Source organism: Macaca fascicularis, chromosome 20, assembly GCF_037993035.2.
Source record: "Macaca fascicularis isolate 582-1 chromosome 20, T2T-MFA8v1.1".
Classification (NCBI taxonomy): Eukaryota; Metazoa; Chordata; class Mammalia; order Primates; family Cercopithecidae; genus Macaca; species Macaca fascicularis.
In genome coordinates this window covers 49,938,268-49,961,781 of record NC_088394.1, presented here as the reverse complement: position 1 = coordinate 49,961,781, position 23,514 = coordinate 49,938,268, and the positions used below count along the sequence as shown (strand labels likewise).

The 23,514-nt window shown below is 40.9% G+C and overlaps 1 protein-coding gene across 9 annotated transcripts in view; it reads right to left on the bottom strand.

Moving 5' to 3' along the window:
- The window catches only part of FTO (FTO alpha-ketoglutarate dependent dioxygenase), a 462,015-nt gene that overhangs the window by 188,220 nt on the left and 250,281 nt on the right, over window positions 1-23,514 (bottom strand). Inside the window, exon 9 of one of the 9 annotated variants that reach the window (XM_065537719.2) lies at window positions 4,600-5,188. The exons of the other annotated variants lie outside the window; for them this stretch is intronic. Coding sequence (XP_065393791.1) covers window positions 5,083-5,188 — 106 coding nt within the window. The 3' untranslated portion in view covers window positions 4,600-5,082. Of the gene's footprint in view, window positions 1-4,599; window positions 5,189-23,514 lie in introns of those variants that run through there. 9 annotated transcript variants of the gene reach the window in all.

Genomic DNA, 23,514 nt, shown 5'->3' with positions numbered 1-23,514 from the left:
TTTAGAATAGTCCCACTTATGTTACTGCATTATGTATATAAGTGTGTGCAAACTAGCAACCCATAAAGTACATCCAACTACAGTTGAGTTTTATCTGCATGTTTTAAAACAGTGAATTATCTGCCAACACTGAAAACTCAAAAAGTGTCACATTCGTGGCTTTCACCGAAAAATCTAGTTTTGCAATCTTGGGCCCACACCTCTCTAAGGTAACAACTATTTGGAGTTGGAAGGAACTGTCCCCTGTAGACAGCATAAGTGCCCACCTGTTTGCCACACCCACCACCATCTCTGTTGTCTTTTTCTTTTCTTTTGTTTTTGAAATGGAGTCTCACTCTGTTGCCCAGGTTGGAGTACAATGGTCAGATCTCGGCTCACTACAACCTCTGCCTCCCAGGCTCAAGCAATTCTCCCTGCCTCAGCCTCCAGAGTAGCTGGGATTACAGGCACCCACCACCAGGACCGGCTAATTTTTGTATTTTTAGTAGAGATAGGGATTCTCCATGTTGGCCAAGCTGTTCTCGAACTCCTGACCTCAGGGGATCCACCTGCCTCGGCCTTCCAAAGAGATGGGAATACAGGCTTGAGCTACCACGCCCAGCCCCTGCTGTTTTTCACCCAAGTCGGCTTCCCTCTTGTATGTCACCTGCTCAATTCCTAGTCCATATGATTAAGGGGGGAAAATGATGGTGGAGAACTGTAAATAATTTGAATTCCCCTTAAACGGGAATCATTGCCTATTAAACTTGAGCTTTAGTTTCGTGTGTTAGGTCAGCAGAAAATTATGGTCCAATCTACTACTCTCCTCATCATGCCACAGGCAATTTCAGGGTCTTTCTTATCAACAAAAGAACCATTGGCCACACCTCGCCTCCTCCCGCAGGATGTGTTCCTCAGTCCAGAGTCTGCTGGTGCACTCTTTTCCTCTTTTCTTGAAGTTAGTCTGTGGCAAGGCCCTGGCTAGCCTCCTCCTCTGTGCTTAGCAACTACAGAGGCGAGAACACTTTCAGACAGCAGTTCACAGCCATGTTACCCTAACTGCTTTTCGATATTACAGAGACAAATTATTTTCTGTGTTTCCTGAGACAGAGATGGAGTAGGTTAAGGGCGACGCTTTCTTCCTCCCTATACATATTCTAGCTATGGTCTGGCAGAACTCTGGCTCTATTTGCTGTAAGCAGATGTTTGCATTTTTCTTTTCCCAGGGGCAGAAGGTATAGGAACAGAGAGTGTGCAGTAGTAAAGAGGTGACACTGGAGGATATAGGTCTTGTCACATCTATTGCATAAAGATGCAGTGTGGTGAGAATGTCTGGGAACTTGCTGTTTGTGAATCGCCACAAAAAAGGCACAAACTACTAATAACAGTATATATTATGTTCATTTACTTACACCCATGCAAAAGGCCATAATGTTGGTAAATGAATTAATAGAAAACAAGCCAAAAAAAAAAAAAAAAAAACGTAAGCAAGTAATTTTCTAGTCTACACGTCTGATCTAGTGAAGGCTGAGGGACAGCTACTGGACCAAGGACCTTTAGTAAACATCAGGGCTCTGGGCCAAACGTCCTTACCTGTTTCCTAAGGCTTGGGAAACTGTTATTCAGGCAAGAGATTTATTTCAGATAAAGGACAAATGCTGTCCTTTAATTAACAACATCTATCTCTGGGACAAGCACATCAGGTATACGATACAGAAGATTCTTTTAATATAAAGGACAGATGGCAACTTCACTCCTGGGACTTTCAAGGCTGCCCCAGAAAAACACACAATTTTAAAAGGCTTTGAGAATTCTCTAAGGAGAGCCAGTCAGGAGACAAGAATGCTTCACTGCCCCATTTACAAAGTAAACCAGAAAGTGTCTCAGAATCATTCAGAAACACTTGAAGAATAGTCAGGTAAATCTGAGAGAGGAAAATAATAACTTTTGCCCCACCGTGTAGTTGTGAATATCGTGAAAGTTTCCTTTCCTCTGAGCCAAACAGTACTAGATGCAAAGGAGTTTGAATGAGCTGTACTGCCTAACGGTTTAGGCTTCATGATCACATAACAACAGAGCAAAAGAAAACTTTCAAATATCCTCCTTACGCTAATATCGAAAACACCCCACCAGGACACTGCCGCCCAGCTGAGCACTGGTTTGCTTGGTAAAAGGATAGGATGAAGTCCCCAGCTCGAGTGAAATGTCTCTCCTTTTATGGTTCTCATTAATCTGACTCAACACACACATGTGTTGGTACAAGATTCCTACAGCATGTGTTATACCTGCCTAACTGGGTGCTAACATTATAAACCACACATCAACACTTCTTGTCCGAGTGTTAATGTCTATTAATGTCCTGCTGGGGAAAAGGCTCTTAGAGCCAGCCCACAGCCACAATTCAAGACTGCCTGCCACAAGGTCCTAGACTTGGCCTGCTGATTTTAGATGAGGTATTTCATTACCAGAATTTCTGGAGGAGGGTGGCTATGATGGGCTGTACTTGGTTTTATGTTGCCGAGATTATCTTCATATATGAAACTTAAAAAGCTGTATGAATCTGAAGGAACTTAGGACTGAGGAATCAACGATGTAGAATTTGGCTAATGATACCCCTGATGCCAAATTAGGCTTTTCTGCTTCTGCACTGTGATGTTTTACAACACATTGATATGGCGAGGAAAGGGGCTTGCCAATGTCACAGTGAGCTTCCTTGTCTGTGCATTTTCTATACATCCTATGAAGTCATGCACGTTATCTCAAGCTGGATCTACTAAGTTCCTAAGTGCACATACAATGTGCTTATATATGCAGTGTGTATATATGTATATCACTGATAGAGCTGAATCAAGTATATGTGGTGAATTTCTTTTACATACATATGAAGGCTGCATAATATGTGAACACACACATATACATACATATAAATTAAAACAAATTAATTAAATGATAATTTCATAAATTTCATGTTTTCTCAAGATTTGCTTGGCAGCACAAAAAGTGCATATTTAAACCACACAACTCCATTCCTGCAAATAATAATAAAAAAAGACGTACACACAAGCACAACCGTCAAAACCGGATTTGCCCTTCTCTAAATTAATCCAATTATTCAAATGTCAGTTATATCTGTCACAGCCTGGCTCCTTGGGCCGAACCAAACTGTTAAAAATTAAAACTGTTTTACTTCGTTTAGTCTTTCTGCCTTTTTAGTGTAAAACCCACAGTCTCGACAAAAAGTTGTGGGATTTGACACCCAGTGCAACACAACCGTATTGCTGTCATCCATGCATAATTCACTTTGGAAATATGCACTTGCTTTAAAATATTACTAAAATATACATGTAACATATGCTAATTTCACTGCGTTGGCTTGTAAGCTCTAGCCACTAGGTTATATGTAAACTTTGCCAAGTGCACACACTGTACATAAAGGGATTATAAATGAAAGGAAATATCTCTGTCCCTAGCTCTCTGTCTCCAGCCTTGGCCAAACTGACAGCCCCAAATCCCAGCACCATCTAACATGCCCTTCCCGTGGAGAAGACAGCCTGTTCTCAGAGTCTTAATTACATCCCAGCTGACTGCCCAGCGTTGCCAAAATCAGGCAACAAACGCTGGCCCTTCACTCACAATATGGTCTGCTAAACAGACTCCTGGTCACACAGAAAGAAACTTTCACAACGTGGAGAAATAAAGGGACAAGCAGGAGATCAAGGGAGAGCACAAACAGTAACCTAGGGGATGGAAGAGAGAGAAACAATTCATCCCCGCCGTGCAAAAAAGGGGAAAATAAAAAAGAAAAACCTTCTTTTCCCAGAATCCTTAGGCACCACTGCGCCGCAGAATTTTAACAAAGCTATCCTTATTATAATGAAATCAAAGACCGACTCATCCAGCCAAGAACTGCTGCTCCTCAAGATGGGAGGCTGATACTAAGACTCAGTAGATTAACGATTGTTAAGCAGGACTCACCCACTCCACACGGCTCGGGCCATTATAATTACAGAAGAACAGCATGCAACATTCTACCATTGCAAATGGTATCATATGTTTTCTTGGCTGGCTTTCGGGGAAGGGTTTAGCTCATTTGACATGGCAGAAGGTCCTGGAGCCATGCGTTCATAGCTACCTGTCTCTCATATCTATCTGCATAAAATTAAGTTTCTTTCTTTTTGTGATTGCGTCACTTGCATATGACTGCAAAGATGGTCACTGAACTTGGAGGCTATTCTTGGCTTGGTCCACCTCTAAACAGAATTAGCTATCAAAAAGAAAATTTACTTTAGGGAACTTTGGAAGGCAGTTGCTTTCCAGAGCAACTGAAACCATGATCAAGAAAAGATCTTGAGAGTGTGCTAATAGAGAAAGACCTGCTCTATGAATTAAAATGTTGTAGACTGGGAAAGCAAACTGTGGTTTCAAATGTGGCCTACAAATCAGAAGTTATAAAGGCAGCTGCTTGGAATTTTCCTTGTTGATTTTCATATTTGAGATGGTGATTGTGGAGATGCCATTTATTCAACACAATGGGAACATTGCTCCCTGGCATTCTGTCATAATTAAACTGTTTCTCATATGGGCAACTCCACATAGGATGTTCCAAGATTAACACCACTGTGGATTTACTTATTTTAATGATGGTAGAAGATTCTCCAGAACAGGGTAGGGGAAGACAGTTAGTTAAACAGTAAAAATAACAAATACATTATAAACACAATTTGCAAAGCACTTAAATATACATCCTCATTAAGTTTCAAAATTACAGCTGGGCATGGTGGCTCACACCTGTAATCCCAGCACTTTGGGAGGTTGAGGCGGGCAGATCATTTGAGGTCAGGAGTTTGAGATCAGCCTGGCCAACATGGTGAAATGCCATCTCTACTAAAAACACAAAAATTAGCCAGGCGTGGTGGCGCATGCCTGTAATCCCAGCTACTTGGGAGGCTGAGGCAGGAGAATCTCTTGAATCTGGGAGACAGAGATTGCAGTGAGCCGAGATTGTGCCACTGCACTTCAGCCTGGGCGACAAAGCAAGACTCTATCTCAAGAAAAAAAAAAGTTTCAAGATTACTCTGTAAGGCTGGCATTATTATTCTGATTTTACACAAGATGAAACTGAAGGTCAAGGAAGTTAAATGGCTTTTCCAAGATAACAGGGGTTTTGACTCCAAAACTCATACTTTTTCCACTGCCCTGTGTCGTTGCTCTAGAAAACAGAGAGAAAAGAGAGAATGAGGGTAACTAAATATTTCACAGGTACAGCATTAGATAAATCAAGAGAACACAAGAACCTTTAGTTATAGTAAGCCGATGGGTGAGGAGGCACTCAGGCAGGGAGCAAGGAAGTTGAGATGTTGAGAATGCAATCTCTGCTGACACCTCTCCTCCATCCCCAGGACAGTTGCCCTTGGGTGAGGAAGGGCGATGACTTTTAAACAGAAAAGCTACCTACCCAAACATGCCACACAGTTAAATGACACTGCTAGCCCTAGTGCCACTATTAATTCCCAAAAAGAATTTGATATCACTAATCCCTACTATATGGAGCTAACATGATGGGATGTTTTATAAAAAGGGGGTCATCCCAGCACTTTGGGAGGCCATGGTGGGCGGATCACGAGGTCAGGAGTTCAAGACCAACCTGGCCAATATGATGAAACCCCATCTCTATTAAAAATACAAAAAAACTAGCCGGGCGTGGTGGCGCATGCCTGTAGTCCCAGCTACTTGGGAGGCTGAGGCAGGAGAATCACTTGAACCCAGGAGGCGGAAGTTGCAGTGAGCCGAGATCACATCACTGTACTCCAGCCTGGGCAATAGAGTGAGACTCCATCTCAAAAAAAAAAGCGGGGCGGGGTCATCACTACAGTAATGGAGTAACAAGGAAACTATTAAAATTGTTAGGGTAAATGACTCATAAACTGTTTTTGCTGGTTGTTGTATTTAGGTTTTCCTCTTATAAAATGCTTATTGGGGGAAAAAAGCTTCATTATAATATAATCTGTGTTTACCACAATTTAGCTAGAAAATAATAATCTAATGCCTCATATGTAACCATAAAATGAAATCTTCATACTGTTTTATCCTTTGAGCTGATATCCTTTCTTTATCTATAAAGAACTCCATATATGCCTTAACAGTGTTGAGTAATAACCAATTCAATGATTCATTATTTTCTATGAAACTTAAATAATGAAGATTTGGAATACTGTTTCCATTATAGAAGCAGACTACATTCAAATTGCATCTTGAGAATTGATACCAAACATCCTTTGGGGATAAATTCACTGCAATTTGAAGTCTGGGAAGGCAACCAAGATATTTAATGGAAAGAACATGGACACTTTTAATATGGGCTTAAACAAGAGATAAAACAAAAAAAAAAAATTTAAGCCCCAGCCAATGAAAATGGTTTCAAGTTCTGCTAAGAGAACATCTCTCACCAGCAATTTACATGAACAATGAATGAAAAAAGAATACAACATTGGTTGTGTTCTGGTTCCCTTAAACATAACCCTTCCTCATGGCCTCAGCTAGGGGTTGGTAAACTATGGCCTGACGGCCAAATCCTGCCACCTGTTTTAGTAAATAAAGTTTTACTGGAACACAGCCACACTTACTCATTTACATATTGTCCAGGGCTGTTTTTGAACTACAACAACAGAGGAGAACAGTTGTGACAGAAACTGTATGGCTCACAAAATCTGAGATATTTACTATCTGGCCTTTTAAAGAAAAAGTTTGCTGATGCCTGACCTGAACAAAGACCTATAATTCACAGGGGAAGGACCATGTCAGCTTAACCCACTCTAAGTAATCCACACTTAGGAAAACAGGTTTAAAGTTTAAATTTTAAGAAATACATTAGTAGGCCAGGCACAGTGGCTCACGCCTGTAATCCCAGCACTTTGGGAGGCCAAGGCGGGAGGATGACCTGAGGTCAGGAGTTTGAGACCAGCCTGGTCAACATGGTGAAACCCTGTCTCTATTAAAAATATAAAAATTAGCCAGGCGTGGTGGCAGGTGCCTATAATCCCAAGTAGCTTACTTGGCAGGATGAGGCAGGGGAATCATTTGAACCTGGGAGGCAGAGGTTGCGGTGAGCTGAGATCGTGCTACTGCACTCCAGCCTGGGAGACGGAGCGAGACTCTGTCTCAATAAAACAAAAACAAAAACAAAAACAAAACAAAACATTGGTTTATATCCTGGCTGGGTTTAGTTTTGGCTTTAGTGACCAAAAGCCCAGCACTGGGTTGGCATCATTATCAAGAACAACTACAAGGATTTTAAGCAGTCTGCGTATTTCCTGCTGGAAGTTCTTCTGCTTTCTAAGATAAGTGCAATTAATTTCAGAGACACAAAGTTCTGGCCGCTCAAAACTGGTGAAGAAGGAACAGACTCCAGGTTCAACACCCACCTTCCAAAATTTCTTAACAAATGGTAAGTGGGAATCTTAAGCTTTCAGAGGCACAGTTTCTTCACAGGTAAAGTGAGGGTATTCTACCTCAATGGAACTGAAACGTGACAATGAATGCAAGGTGCTTAAGGCGAGGTCTGATGCTCTCTAAACGTAAGCATATGAAAGAGGAAAGGAATTACTGTATTTCAAGATTTGCAGAAGAAACGTTCTGGAGCAGGAGCCCTTCTTTATGCACCACTCTCACCTTATCCAAATGTTTGCCATCTTTTTTTTTTTTTTTTGAGATGTAGTCTCGCTCTGTTGCTCAGGCTGGAGTGCAGTGGCACAATCTCAGTTCACTGCAAGCTCTGCCTCCCAGGTTCAGGCCATTCTTCTGCCTCAGCCTCCCAAGTAGCTGGGACTACAGGCATCTGCCACCACGCCCGGCTAATTTTTTGTAGTTTTAGTAGAGACGGGGTTTCACCATGTTAGCCAGATGGTCTTTATCTCCTGACCTTGTGATCCACCCACCTCAGCCTCCCAAAGTGCTGGGATTACAGGCGTGAGCCACCGGGCCCGGCCCTAATATTTGCCATCTTAAGACTTTTTTTACTTTAGTGAACTGTCTATATACACACAGATGTTTCCATTCTTAGTACGATGAAGAAGGGTCTTTATTTTCCTTTAACTTGGCCTCTTGACAGCCCCAAACTCAGTCATCTTCTCTGCTGCACTCACATTTCAAGAATCTTCCAAATTCTGACCTTTGTTTTATTTATTTATTTTTTGAGATGGAGTTTTGCTTTTATTGCCCAGGCTGGTGTGCAATGGCGCGATCTCAGCTCACTGCAACCTCTGCTCCCAGGTTCAAGCAATCCTTCTGCCTCAGCCTCCTGAGTAGCTGGGATTACAGGTGTCCACCACCATGCCCAGCTAATTTTTTGTATTTTTAGTACAGATGAGATTTCACCATGTTGGCCAGGCTGATCTTGAACTCCTGACCTCAGGTGATCCACTCACTTCGGTCTCCCAAAATGCTGGGATTACAGGCGTGAGCCACCATGCCCAGCCCTGACCATTACTTTAAATCAGTTATCCTTCTGTACCTGTGGGGGATTCCTTCCAGGACCCTCCTTAGACACCAAAATGCATAGATGCTTAAGTTCCTTCCATAAAATGGCATAATATTTGCATATAACCTACACACATCCTCCTACGTACTTTAAACCACCTTGAGATTACTCATAATTTGCAATGCAAAGTAAACGCTATGTTAATAGTTGTTATACTGTGTTGTTTAGGAAATGATGACAAGAAAAAATGTCTGTACATGTTCAGTACAGACACAACCATCCATTTCTTTTCCTGAATATTTTTGAACCCCAGTTGGTTGAATCCACAGATGTGAAAACCCACAGATATGGACAGCCAACTCTATACTGTTAAAATAACCAGCTTCCAAACAAGCTCTTATAGTATTAGTTCATTCTGGCACTGCTATAAAGAAATACCTGAAACTGGATAATTTATAAAGAAAAGAGGTTTAATTGGCTCAGCGTTCTGCAGGCTGTACAAGATGCATGATGCTGGCATCCACTCAGCTTCTGGGGAGGCCTCAGGAAACTTACAATGGTGGAGGGCAAAGGGGAAGCAGGCAAGTCACATGGCCAGATCAGGAGCAAGGGTCAGGGCAGAGGTGGTACACACTTTTTAACGTCCAGATCTCATAAGAACTCACTCACTACACAGTACCAAGGGTGGATGGTGCTAAACCATTCATGAGAACTCTGTCTCCGTGATCCAATCACCTCCCACCAGGCTCCTCCTCCAAACACTGGGGATTACAATTTGACACGAGATTTGGGCAGAGACACAGATCCAAACGATGTCAATCAGCTTGCATGCTGAGGTCTCCCCTATGTTCTCTGTGCTGTCCACACAAAACAGGTCAATCTAAGCTCCAACAATAACACAAAATATACAGAAAAAGAAGTCCAGGTAAGATTTGGAGAGAAGAGCTTACCACTCCTGCTTGATAGATACAGAGACAGAAACATGGAGAATTAGTTCTGGGTCTGAAATGCACACACGCAGCTATTATACGGCAACTTTTACTTGTGTTATTATGATATCATTAGGATCCTCAAATACCAAAGACAAGAATGAATGTGCATCTGAAGGACCGCTGGGAGCAAGTTAATGTTTGCCTGTGAATATACTGTTTTAAAATACCTAAAACTTGTATATTTGGCAATTTCAGAAAATAGAACAAAGATTAGTCTTAGTTTAGTTTTGATGAAAATGCCAGTTTTTCCTACTGGATTTGAGGGTGGGAAAATAAATCTTCTATACTTGACACTCTATACATAATCTACCCGTCTCATATATAAACGAAAGACTAATGCTTCTTTCATTTTCTCAGTGGGGAAAGAAAATATACATTTCTCATGCTGAACTTTGCTGCAAACTACAGTAATTCAGTTTTAGCAGATTCGAGTTGTTACAAGAGTGTCTTTAAACGAAGCTTATGAATATCAGAAATAATGCAGACCAACATACATTCAGTATTTTGGGGCCTCACAAACTATATGGACTTCAACTTGCAATATAAATTCTCCAAGACAGACACTCTAATACTAGCCATTATCATTCAAATTACAGATGTCTGTCTATGGCAAGAGAGAAAGCACTTATGCAGGGTGCATCATTATCTGTGGACTTTCCCTAAATTTGGGGGTAGAATGATGAAATATAATAACAAAGCCCCATGTCTCTCTTCTAGTACTTTGAGTTTCAAGCCTCTCACATTTGCCTCTAATCAAAATATGGAGTACAGCCTGACTACTGTTTCCTAGTAAGGACTTGACAAAGTCTTGGGATTCTAGAGATGTATGTCCCTGTAATTGACAGAGCCCTGCTATGTCTGTCAGGTGTGGTCTTCAGGTAGAAATTAAAGTAACATTATGATTGGGGTCAGTGTCTTCCCAAAGCATTAACATGAAAGCAAGCATAGTACTTCTACCACTAATCAGACCTGAATTCTTATTCTGGGTCCTGTCTGGAGCCTTCACCACGAGCTCTGACCACAAGCTAAGCATACAAATGAATGCTGTAAAAGAAATGATCTTCTATGCAATCTACTACAGAAACACGGGCCTCAGAGATTTCACTAAACTCTGAATGTGGTTTATATTGAAAAGTCTAAAATAATCTCCCTAATTCTGGAAGGAGATCTGGTAAAAGAAGTTAACAGAAATTAGGAGATAGTGAACATGAATGGGCAGGGCAGTGAGGACCAGTGATTCGGATGCTTTGGGAGGCGCTGTACCTTGCGTGTACCTGTTCTGATAGGTCCTCATTGAAGTGCTACTACCTGAGGTGTTCAGGGACTCCCAGTTAGAGCTGTGGATTCCAAAGGTGCCCAGTGGGAAATCTTACTTCACACTGCCCATTTACCCAAGTGTATACTGTGCCAGAGACTTTCTGATACCAAGAATCTGTCACTGAATCAACCAGACTAGTGCAAATCACTGTCAATGTTGGTCATCATAACTGAATTCCCAGGGTAGATCCCAACATATGCTGACTGAATTAGAAGCCAAAGTGTATTTTAAAACGGATTTCAGGTAAAGCTGATAAATGCCTGGCCAGACCTGAAATTGAAATGTCTCTGATAATAATGAAACACAAGCCAGTGCATCTGGCTAGCGACATCTGTCTTCCCAGGCTTCAACAGAAGTTGGGATCTACCTTGGAAGAATGCACAATAGAACTCTCGTGAATTAGCTCAAAGAATTTAATACTTGTTGCAATTTTCTCCAATTTAGTATATGAAATAATAACATAGACAGCAATTACCATAAAGAAAAACTTCAGGTGCAACAGCATTAGTTCAACAGCTAGGATCAAGTGTCAGCCCAGAATAACAAATTTCATTCATTTTATCTCCAGCACTGGAGACATGCTGCTACTAGCTTTAATAGTCAGGAATGTCTGCTGGCTAAATGACTCTGCAGAGCTAGTCAAGTGAGGGCAGCCTGCGACAGTTTAATTGGTCTGCTCGCTATAACTCTATCTGGGGGCTGTAAGCAGTGGACTATAAACAAGCGCAAAGCTGCACTCGATGCAGAGCAGAACAGCCTGCAGGAGAGGGAAAAAAAAAAAAAAAGGAGAGCCTCTGATGGCAGGATCTCTCATTTACACTGGCGTCAGGTTGGCTACAGGTGAACTGGAGCAATGGAGGCACTGCAGCAGAAGAAAGGTGGGGTGAAGAGAGCAATCGTTTATCTTGTATTGATTTCTGGACACCGTCCTAGATCCAGTCCAAGATAGAATGACAGTTTTCAGTTTTGTGCTTGCAAGAGACAAAAATGACGAGCACCAGCCCTCCTGTTTCTGATCATGTTTCCTTTAGAAACCATGCCACCCATAGATTTTTTTTTTTTTTTTTTTTTCCGGACAGGGAAATCCAAACAAGTTTATCACTGAAAAAGAGGGTTAGGGGCTGGTTAATCAGCCATTTGTCTTTGCTCTGGATCTGGGAGTCAAGGGGTCAAAACCAAGCACAATTGGGCCCTTTGGTTTTATCTCAGGTAACCCCCCCCAATCTCTGGTAATTGAACCCATTCCTTGTGGTCAGGGTTCCTGTCACTCATATTCAATGTCTGTCATTACTGAGAAATGCTTCATGTCATATTACCCTGACAGAACCACTACAGCAAAGCTAGCAAGACTCCCCCAGCACCAGAGGTAAGACAATGGGAGCCTCTTTCAGACCAGTGATGTTTAACATTTTATGTGCTGACACTGTGTCTGTAAGCACAATATAATGAAAGTCTAGTAAATGGGAGATAAAAATTCATACTTTCCCTCCTTCAGGGGCTGCCAAGCACTATCAGAAATAAAACAAGTTGGCAGCTCCAACGATACCATTGCACCAGTGCCACGCACAGCAGGCATTTTCTAAGTGTAGTGTGCGGATTTATACACGGATACACTCACAGCCGGGCACACATGTTCCCACTGGTTTTTTGATGTGGCTGTGTACAAAACACCCTCTTCCTGGCAGGGCGTGATTCACTGTCACAGGCTTCGTAACCTTAGACATCCAGCTCTTCTCTGAACATATTTTGAGACTCTCAAACTATGTCAGGGAGAGAAGAGACGACCCCATTGCATCTTTAACAAAGTATGACTGTCATTCTGTTTGGAAGTCTCAAAAAATGAGTTTTGAGGCTGAGTGTGTCCCTGAAAGGTTCAAAAATCCCCAAGTCCAGTCTTGAATACTGCTGACTCCCCATTTTCAAGGCTGTTCAACCAACCTGCTTTCCCATCCTTATGGTTCGTCATTTCTTGCCAAGAAGTTTACACACAAGTCTCCATGTTATTCACTCTCTATCACACTTTGCACCTGCACGCCCCTGGGCCTTTGCACATATCCATTCCATTTGGGAAGCCTTTTTATGGCATCTTCCTCCTTCAGGGCCCAGCTTGTACCCTATCTGCTCTATGGATGGGTGTTTGAGTCCCCTCTTTTCACTATCTTCTTCATGGTTAAAAGCTAAGGCTCCAGAATTAGCCTGGGATAGTTTGAATCCTTGGCCTGTCATTTAGGCAAGTTTGTAAACTCTCTGTGCCTCAGTTTCCTCAGCTGTAAAGTGCAGTTAACACCTCATATGGTGGTTGTGTGGATTAAATGAGATAGCCCACAGTAACAGTTATAATGGTTACATGGTTACAAAAGTGTCCAGTACACTCAATAAGTGACAGTTATAATGACAATAATAATGATAATAATAATAAATAATATTATTATTAGCTACTACTGACATTCTCAAAGCACTCTGCTTACATCAGTAGCAGGGTATTTCACTTTTTCTTGTTTTACAGTGACTGGTTTCCACTGTGCTCTTCCCACTTGGCAGAGAGCTGTGGGCCTCCACATCACCTGAGAATTTGTTAGGAATGCAAATATTCAAGCCCCACTCAGGAAGGGCCTGCAATCTGGGTTTCACAAGCCCACAGGTGATTATGATGCTAAAATGACCGAACCACTGGCCTAGAGCATGGGCTCTGGAACCAAACTTCCTGCTTGGGAATCCCAGCTCCCCTGCCTCCCAGCCTTGTGCCCCTGGGAATGTTACGTAATGTCTTTTGGCTCCAGGTACCCTTTTCTTAAAATTAGAGATAATAAACATACCTACCATGGTAAGGGTTAATTCACATAAAACACTTAAAAAGTACTTGGCACAGAGAGGCACTTAATGTGTACTAGTTAGTATTATTATTATTTAGGATTAAACGCATTCATAATACACGCAAAGGATTTGGATGCTTTCGTAGGGGTTCAATGAGATTTTTAATTTTTAGTGGTATTCTTCTGAGTTTAAGCTTTCCGAGGGCAGAGATCCTGTCTTATTCACCCCCATCAGCTGCTGGAGCTTAACCCAGGCTTTGCTTTAAGCAGGCACTCTGAGAAAGGTTGGCTGCCTGGAGTTCCGTGGTGAATCCACCGGCCTACAAGTCAGGCTGGGTATTTATTTGGGGTTGTGCTCTGTTGGCTGCAAGGCAGAGAAACAAGACAATTCACTTTGGCTTCGGCAGCTTTCCCGAGGCCACCAGCCTGTGGCCAATTGCGTTTTGCACAGATCTCTCCTTCCCAGTTCCCAGGCTGCTTCCACTCAAGGTCACACCCCTAAGCCTGGTAACTTTGGATTTCAAAATCATTTTGACTTGATATTTTACAGGGAACATGGCAGGCTTAGTGAGCTTAATCTCGCTCTCTCTTTTTTATACACCAGGGGTGGGACACCTTTTAACCTATCTGACAAAGCTTTAAAAAAGCCTCTGCTTAGAAACAGACTGCAGCCTGAAGCAGAATGTAAAAGCCAGCCGCCAGCTTCCCAGGCTGCCCGATGAAGTGTTCCCAAGCTTTCCACACTGGGGGAGGCAACCCACGAAGAGGCACAATCACTCAGCACTCCTCTGGCATAAGAAACTATATTCACAAGTTCATTTCCCTCTACATCCCTTTCTGGGGAAAATCAAAATTGGTCGAGGAAAAGAAACAGCTATCTAGCCAGTGGTTAACCTTCTCTAAGTGGGCCAATTCTCTGATCTCTTAAAATGGCCAGGCATCCCCTATACCAAGAGTATTCAAAAGCTGATTTTGCAGTCAAGGAATGGATTGACCTACTTGGGAAAAGTTGGTATTTTAGACAAGTGCCAGGACCATAATAAATAGTAAATGTGAGCTGTTATTTTATCAGATGAAACCACACTACTATGTTCACTATAAATAATATAATTCATATAGCTAGTCAATATCAAAACTATAAATATTCAGTCCATGAGGGTCAGCTATTTATACAACAGAAGATAGGATTCCCCCAAATATATATTCATAAGTTTGCCACATTAGCGGTTAGTAGGAGGTGGTCTCTAAATGCCTAAAGAGGCATTGTTACTGATAGCAAAAAGAAGGTACTTTAAAAAAAAATACATTCAACTCTAATGAATAAATAAATTCCATGTCTTGATGATCATTTCTACTATCATTCCTCCTAATACCAGGTTACTGATATAATTTGAGATTTTCTCCTACTGCTAGTAGTGGAAATTTAGGAAAGAAGAGAATTGAATAAGCTATCGTTTGGTTCATGAGAGCAACGTCAAGTAAATGCAGGTAACAGAGAAACTGAAATTAGACTGGTATGAAAATAACTCATGTTTCTCTCCAAAGGCACTATCACTATCACACAGGGCATAATAATATGTCAAATACAATGCCAGCAGTAGGGTCACAGACCCTATTATACTACTACTGGACAAACCTTGGATAGGGTCTTAGATACTGACTAGATGCCCACACGGTCCAATGGTAATCATTTTCTAGTGTTCTACAATGAACCATGAAGAAATTCAGAGAAGACAGTTTCAGATCTCAAAGCAACACACTCTGAAGAATAAAAATGAATTATATTCACCAAGCCAAGTGGAGGAAGTACGTTGCAAAGAGAGTTCTAATGCTGAAATATTACATTGCAAAATGTCCCTGTCAAATCGTGGTTTAATTACCTTGGCCCCCATGCCTCTTATAATCACCTGTCATTAGCAACAATGCTTGCATCTGTTTACACGTCTGTCAGAAATGCCAGCCCCAGAGAAGCCAGGGGATAAGAAAATTTTATTGGGATATGCCCTCAATTGAAAAAAGGTCATCTTAAAGTTGACCTATCTATGCCCAGGCCATCCCTTAAAAAGATAATCTAAGGAAAGGATCCCTGAAGCAAACATCTACATATTATAGAAATACATTTTAAATAGGGTTGTCTTAGTTCTAAAACCAAAGGGGGACCAGGTGCGGTGGCTCACATCTGTAATCCCAGCACCTTGGGAGGCCAAGGCAGGTGGATCACCTGAGGTCAGGAGTTTGAGACCAGCCTGACCAACATGGAGAAACCCCATCTCTACTAAAAATACAAAAAATTAGCCTGGCGTGGTGGCACATGCCTGTAATCCTAGCTACTTGGGAGGCTGAGGCAGGTGAATCACTTGAACCCAGGAGGTGGAGGTTACAGTGAGCCAAGATTGTGCCATTGCACTCCAGTCTGGGCAACAAGAATGAAACTCCATCTAAAAAAAAGAAAAAAACAAAACAAAACAACAAAGAGGAAAATTTGGGTGTTTCATGACTGTATTATGCCTCCTTTTATAGCATTTCTGCTTGTCTCTGGGAAATACACTGGTGAGATGTGTTCTACATTGCAATGGTCTTCATGGTCTTTTCACCCTGATGGTCTCCTGAACCTTACAAGGTAAGGAAGAAGTACCTACTTCTTCCACTAATTTTCCTCTTCTCCTCCAGAGACTAGATCTGCTTTCTTCAGCACTTAGTAGCTGCCACTACCTGCTCGATTTGAGAGAATTTTCTCCAAAGACAGGCTTCATAATAGACCATCCATTCCCCAGAGTGCTCTTTCCTCCCCACAGCCCTACAAACAAGCACACAGATCCTCTTGGTTCTGACATTTAGCATATCAACTGCAAAAAGGAGAAAGAGACAGGGAGAGAAATATCACAGGGATGCTCAAAGCCCGTCATGTTTTTAGTTAGTGGTCAGTGATTTTTAGGTTCTCAGATGTTAAATGGTTTGAGTTGAAGTTTTGTCAATAGCTATCTTTAACTTTCTCTGAATTCAGTTTCATCATCTATAACATGGGGATGAAACCACTCACCTTTGTATGATTACTACAAGGAAAAAAATTAAAGATACACACAAACCATCAACACATAGGAAGTACAAAATAGATTTTTTTTTCCATTTTTATTTAAAATTTTTTTTTGTAGAGATGGGATCTGGCTATGTTGCCCAGGCCAGTCTCAAACTCCTGGATTCAAGCAATCCTCCCACCTTAGCCTTCCAAAGCCCCGGGATTACAGCATGAGCCACCACACCCAGCCTCAATAGTTTTGAGCTCCAATTTTGATGCCCTCTTTCTTTCCATAAAGACTTTCTCAACTCACACTGATTACCTATTTCAAAGAGCTCATGATTTACTTATGGTCAATGTTATTTAATTTGACATTTATCTCACAATCAATTAAGTCTCTTTCCCAACAACTAAACCATAACCTTGATTACAGGAACTGTGTTTTCCACAGCACCTAACACAGCACTGGCTACACAGTGGGAACTTTCCGTATACTTTGTAAATAGAATTTGGATTTATGTTTCATCTAAACATAAATGGAGTTTCAGCAAACTCCATGATGAAGTCTTTACTCCAACCCTAAAATGTGACCCTTCCTTCCTCTCTCATCCCATCCCTCATATTGACTGGTTCCTTCTCTTCCCCCTCATCTCAGCTCAAATGAGACTTCCCTAAAAAGCTCCATTGCCTACCTGTTGCCTTTTCTCCATAGTACATGTTGTTATCTGACACCCTCTTTTTTACTTACTTGCTTATTTTTAGTCAGCCTCCTGCCACTAGACTGTAAGCTCTACCAGCACAAGAAACAGGCTGTGGTTTTTTGTTCACTCTTCTTTACCCAGTTCCAGGGACACTGTTAGGTGTTCAATAAATAATTGTGGGATAAATGAATGGCTCTTGGTTTTGTTGTTAACCATCCCTCTTCAAGTAACTGGATACTCAGACACAAATTAAGGACCCATATGGTCAATGCTAGACTCCAATGGCACTAATGCTTAAAACGCTTCATGGGATAAAACACTCTAGAACTGGTCAAGGACTGATGGAAACACGAGAAACTTTCTTATTAGTCCAATTTAGAGACAGTGGTAACTTGGGTGAAATTAGGTTTCTGCTCTAAAAATAGAGGCCCACCAAAGAGTTGGGAATGAATCAGGTCTTCACAAAGCAGCTCTTCTTTTGCCAGTCCCATCTCCGCTACTCTAAATCATGCCACTCACTCTTGCTTCTGCTTGGCCACATTTTCTCAGATCCACTCAGGCTCCTTAAACATTAGCGTCCATTTTCTCCTTTGGCCCACTATCGATGTGAGCCTTCTTAACCAATGCCCCTGCTGCACCACTTACGGCTCAACAGCCCATGGGCTCCATTGTGAAGGCTAAAGAGAGGCCAAGCTGAAAACCCTGCCACAGCTGAAACCCTAGCTCTTTACTCTGCCTTCTAAAATTTTGGAGATTTCACCCTTCTCTCTACCCTGTAGCTACATCAGCACCCTTTCTGAATGCACCCCCTGTGCCCCCAGAGTTCTGCACCTACGTTTTACGTCAGCCACTTCCCTTCGACCTTCTTTTCTCTTTGACTTTACCCTTCATTGATTGGTATATGTTTTTTTAATGACAGTGATATCATGAACTCAAGTTTCGGGACTAGTCAAGGTACGCCATCTGCCTTAAATGACAAGGTAACATTGTCGGTTTCATTGTAGATAAAGATTCAAAACCTATGTACCCTCTGAGGGAGGTTTAGGGAAAAAAAAAACATGCCTCCTTTTAAATGAAAGGCCCATCCACAGGTAGCCATGTTAAAAGAAGGTTATTTATTTCTTTGTTCCACAGAGAAATCAAACAACAGTGAATTTGATTTCAACAACTCTTACTGACCCCTCATTCTTGAGATGTGGTTAAATAGATCTGCCTTTCCCCTTTTCCCGTTGTCTTTTTTGTATTTCAAAATGGGTAGGTGAGGAAACTGAGAACCTTGCTCATATCTATCAACAACCTATGAACATCTACTCCTTGCCAAGCATTAGGGCCAACTACTGGGCACTGCACTTTCTGCAGGACCCGTGCCTTCATCATCAAGTGTGAAGCTATGAGTGAAGGGAGAAAATGCCGTTGTTTTACAGACATGCATTGGGAGTAGCTTCTGAAGGGTATTTTACTAGTTCAATACAGTAAGAAGAATTCAGCCACAGCTGGCACCACCACACATTGTTTCACAAAAATGCACTGTGGAGAATGGACACTGTATCTATAATTTTAAAATATTTGCTCATTTAAATGAACCGGCAGCATTTTCTGCCACATAATGGAGAAATTCACAGGATGCTGGGCCCCTCATGGCTTCTGTGGCTATAAAAGCCCCTTCATGCTGGATTTTTTTATATTTGGTAAATTAATAGTTTACTGTTCCAAGATTCCTACGTGTTTATATTATTGCTTTTCTAACATAAAAGTTTGCAGTTGTTATGGAAACATATGGTAACATTTGCTGCTAAATTTTAAATGCATTTTCTACCCCTGTTACACACCTGAAATGAAGCCAAAAACTCTTTTTGCTTTACATTAGAGTGAAATTCAAACTGGTCTGGGTGACTATAAATGGTTACTGTTTGTCTTGGCTCCTACCTGTATCAGATTTAGACTGAGGAATCTTAGGGAAGAAATTACACGGGATAAAATGGATATTTCTAAATTACAAGGCCTGCAATTCCAGTGGCTCCAAATATCAGCTTTCTGTTTCATCTCAGCCTGCCAGAAAGAAAATGGTGGGGCCAGACAATAAAAGATAGACAACGTTTACTTTCCAGAGCCAAATGCTTCTTGTTTTGATTATACTGGAGAAGGAGGTTGCAGAGCCTGATCAGTTAAGTCTTGTTAGCAAATTAAATGGTTGTAGATTACCATGGTGTAAGACATGAGTTTTAGCCCCTGGCTTCAAGTTGAAATGACAAAAGTATAAATTCTTTCAACCCATTTTGTTCTGCAGTTTTCCTCCTTGAGCCCTTCACAATTCTCAAGTAATTGTTCAGGATGACTCTGGGCCCGTGGGGAGAGTAACTTGGAAACGTTCACCGGTCGGGTTTTCTAAGTTCCCCCATTACCCATTTCTCCATACCTTAAAACCTCACCCAAGTCAAGTTTCCTTGTGCAATGTAACCAGTCATAAATACCACTCAAAAAAGTAGGCACTTTGGCTCAGAAAAATATCAAATAAGAAAGACAGTATGAGAATTCTCGTTTGCTTGAACATTTTTCTGGAACTTTAAATCAAGGTTAATCGAGAGTCACAGAAGAACTTCAAACGTGTGCATTAGGTCTCGCTCTGGGACCTGGCAGATCCAATTCCCACATACATCTCAGTCTTGTGGGCTGTATTCCTCCACCCATTTCAGCACATTTGTTAACAGCCAAGATTAATTTTCATAGGTTAACTCTGTCTCTTCTTTCTCGGAATATAAACATGCTATTTGCTAGAGAATTTCTCTTTCAGTCTCCCACAAGATTAGATATTGCTTGCATACATTTAAAGTGAATGGGGAAAAGAATTATGATACTTTTCTAAGTACGAAAAGAAAGGAAGTTGCCAAAGATTTTTTTTTGCTCCACTGACCCTTGTCATCTGCTCTAGTACATGTCCAGGATGCTACATAAGGAAGCCAAGGGCCCAGCAGGGTCCAGTCAGCTGCACAGGTTAGAGCCCTTCAGAAAACATGGATAATCATGGCATTATCATATTCTATGTTACATGTTTCCATGTTGCTTCTCCACCTTTCTTCTTTAGAGAATAGACAGAGAATAATATTTCTTAATCTATCGCAATACAGAAAAAGGCAGTGGATTAAGAAGAGGATATCAGAAGCTGACTGCCTGGGCTCAAATGCTGGCTTGACCAATGACAACCTGCGCTATCCTGAGTAAAAACTCCCTAACCTCTCTGGGTCTTAGCCACCTTAACTACAAAACGAAAGAAAACAAAACAAAACTACTTCACTGGATTGGTGTGAGGAATACGGGCAAAACATTTAGAACAGTGCCTGGCATACAGTAAAGACTCAGAGGAGGTTAGCTGCCATTATGATGATGATGATGATCATGATCATCTCCTTCACAATCAATAGCATAATTACGATTGAAACGTATGTTTCTGGACCCCTCCAATTTATAAGGCTAGCATTTTATAAACTTTGATGATGTGATCCACTGTCATGATTTTAGCCATATCCATGAACCACCCACATTACTGCATTTCTAGCATTTTTCTTTAAATCGACTTAAAAAAAAAAAAAAAAAAAAGATGGATTGGAGTCTTGTCCTCAATAACATTAGTTGAGAACCATGGATCCAATATTCTAATTATGCTTTTCTAACCTAACGTAAAATATATTCAGTTAGATAGGAGGAATCAGTTTTTGAGACATACTGCATAGCAGTGTAACGTAGTTAATAATAATAGAGTGCATTATTTCAAAATTGCTGAGAGTGAATTTCAAATGTCTCCCTATATACACAAAAAGCAAAACGTATACATTTTCAAATAAAGAGTATTCATCAGTGTCTCACAGAATCATCTTATGTGCCATGCACAGCGCACTATACTTCAGGACTCTCTGAGCTAGGCCTCGGCACATTTCAATAGAGTCTCACTATGCACAAACTCAAAGACACTGTAGGTTAGACAGAAATCCACCACCAAAATTATCCACATGGATAATACATAGCCTTGTTAAGGGACTGAACATGGATGACCGTCACTAAGCTTACTTGGCTTAGCACACATTCAGGTCTGAATCCTGTCTCGGCACTAAAAAACGGAAAACAGTTCCGTTATTAGCCTAAGTTCCTAGTAATGTGAGCATTGTGTTGGGGGTAGCTTGGAGACGGGGTGAAGCCCTTGTGAAAGCAAAAAAAAAAAAAAATGATGCTCTATTCAAAGGTCTTATCCAATCTCTGCAGACTGGTTTAAATGTATTTTGACCCTGTGCTAACCCATTTTCATGTGATACATTTGGCATAAGAAAAGATTAATTACTTAAGAAAAACAAGCTAACAACTTTACAGCAAATATATTATCACTATATAGAACGGGACCATAAAGGTTTCCACTAGCATCATTAGCTTCGTTATAATAAATGAGATGCTCTATGTGATGTATAATATGGTAAAGCAAACACAGCTGTTTGCTTCTGTAGGAAAGTGCCTAGGTGCACCACACCTGAGTCTGCTAACACTTAATAAGCCCTCAACAACAAAGCTGCCTCACTGAGAACTCTGGTGGCTGAAGCCATTATCCATGGATAATTAACTATGTCAGGACACTGAGGTCCTAACATGAGGTCCTCATAATTCCCCACTAAGGGAAAGACAGTAAAACATTATTATAATATATTACTAATATTTAGTAAGAAGACTGTTCTATTTGTGTGTTATTAATGCAAGCTGTAAGTTACCACATCATTTGAATTACTATTAGTTCTTCTGGGCACTCTCTCACGTGAAGGGCAAAGCAGCCCTTTGCACTTAAGAACAGTAAAGAAATACTTCCACGAGGATTAAAATGTTTTAATGTATTTGCAATTTGTTCTGTTTATTTGTCCTCTGGCTGCATGGATGTATCCGTGATATTTATCACTGGAAAAAATATCACTAAAATGACCAATACTAAGGAAGTTCAAAGCTATACAATTGTAAAACATTTCTCGTACACTCATTTGATCTTTAGAAGAATCCATCATTTTGCTTTCTCCAAGTATCGTGGTCATTTTGAGACTCTCCCCTATAATACTAAGTATTTAAATTTCTCAGTAACAAGGCTTTTTGACGCTTGAAGACAAAAGCTTCAGTCCATTTATTAAGACGACTTCCTACTGTGTGGGGCTGTTTTTTTTACCTCATAATTAAAATAGCACCTGAACAGGACCATCTGTGAGCATGGATTAAGTTTTTTTTTTTTTTAATGTGAATATCTTTTTTTTTCCTGCCAAATGCCTCTAAACCTCATATATATTTTGTGTTACAAACACACACACACACACACACACAAATACATGTTTAAATAAACCTTTACTTCCACCTCCCCCTAATAAAGAAAATGAAAGTAGTTAGGGTAAACATTTTGCTCTTCACTGCAACCCTTCATGCATCAATAAATAAACGTACAGCTATGTAATTTGTTCAAAGAATGAATGAACTGTCAGTCTTTGCTTTCTGTTTCTGGATTCTGTTCGTTTATGGCAACCCAGAGACACAGTTTGCCACTTAATTTACCTCTTCCTTTTTCAAATACACACATTTTGGAAAAGACATTATTTATCCAAAAGGCTGCCAAGGCATTGGGTTAGGATGGATCTGGATATACAGACTATTTCACAAGCTAGTCTCATTTAACCAAACTAAAGTCTCCTTGGGAGTTTTTTTTTTGCACAAACTGCAAATCCATAAATGCAGAGATTATAAACATTGATACCGAAATTTCTTCCAGAGGATTTTCTGACCTTACGTTAACTTTGCCATAGCAATTCATGTTTCTTTGGAAATGTTGGCTTATTTTAATGAAATGGTTGCTTTGGTACAGTTGGGGCTGTGATGTCAACCCAGCTCCATTCTAATAACCCTTATGAAATATTTACAATGAAATTTAACTACACATGCGTAACAGCTGACTTCAGTGGCAGCCAAGGTTTAGGCTTATCTTTTTATCTTTCTTAAAGGAAAAAAGTTTTTATATTTTCCTCTTCTCCAGAAGCTCAAACCCTCTTGTATTTAACAACTTCCCAAATCACACCTCTGTGTGACCATCAGTGTGGAGTGGTGAGACTAAAAGACGATTCTGGCCACATGACATCTCTGTTCAAGCTTCACTTCTACCGTGAAAGAACAGCTGGGTTCCCCCATGGAGGAGCTGGGAGCTAAAGCAGGAGC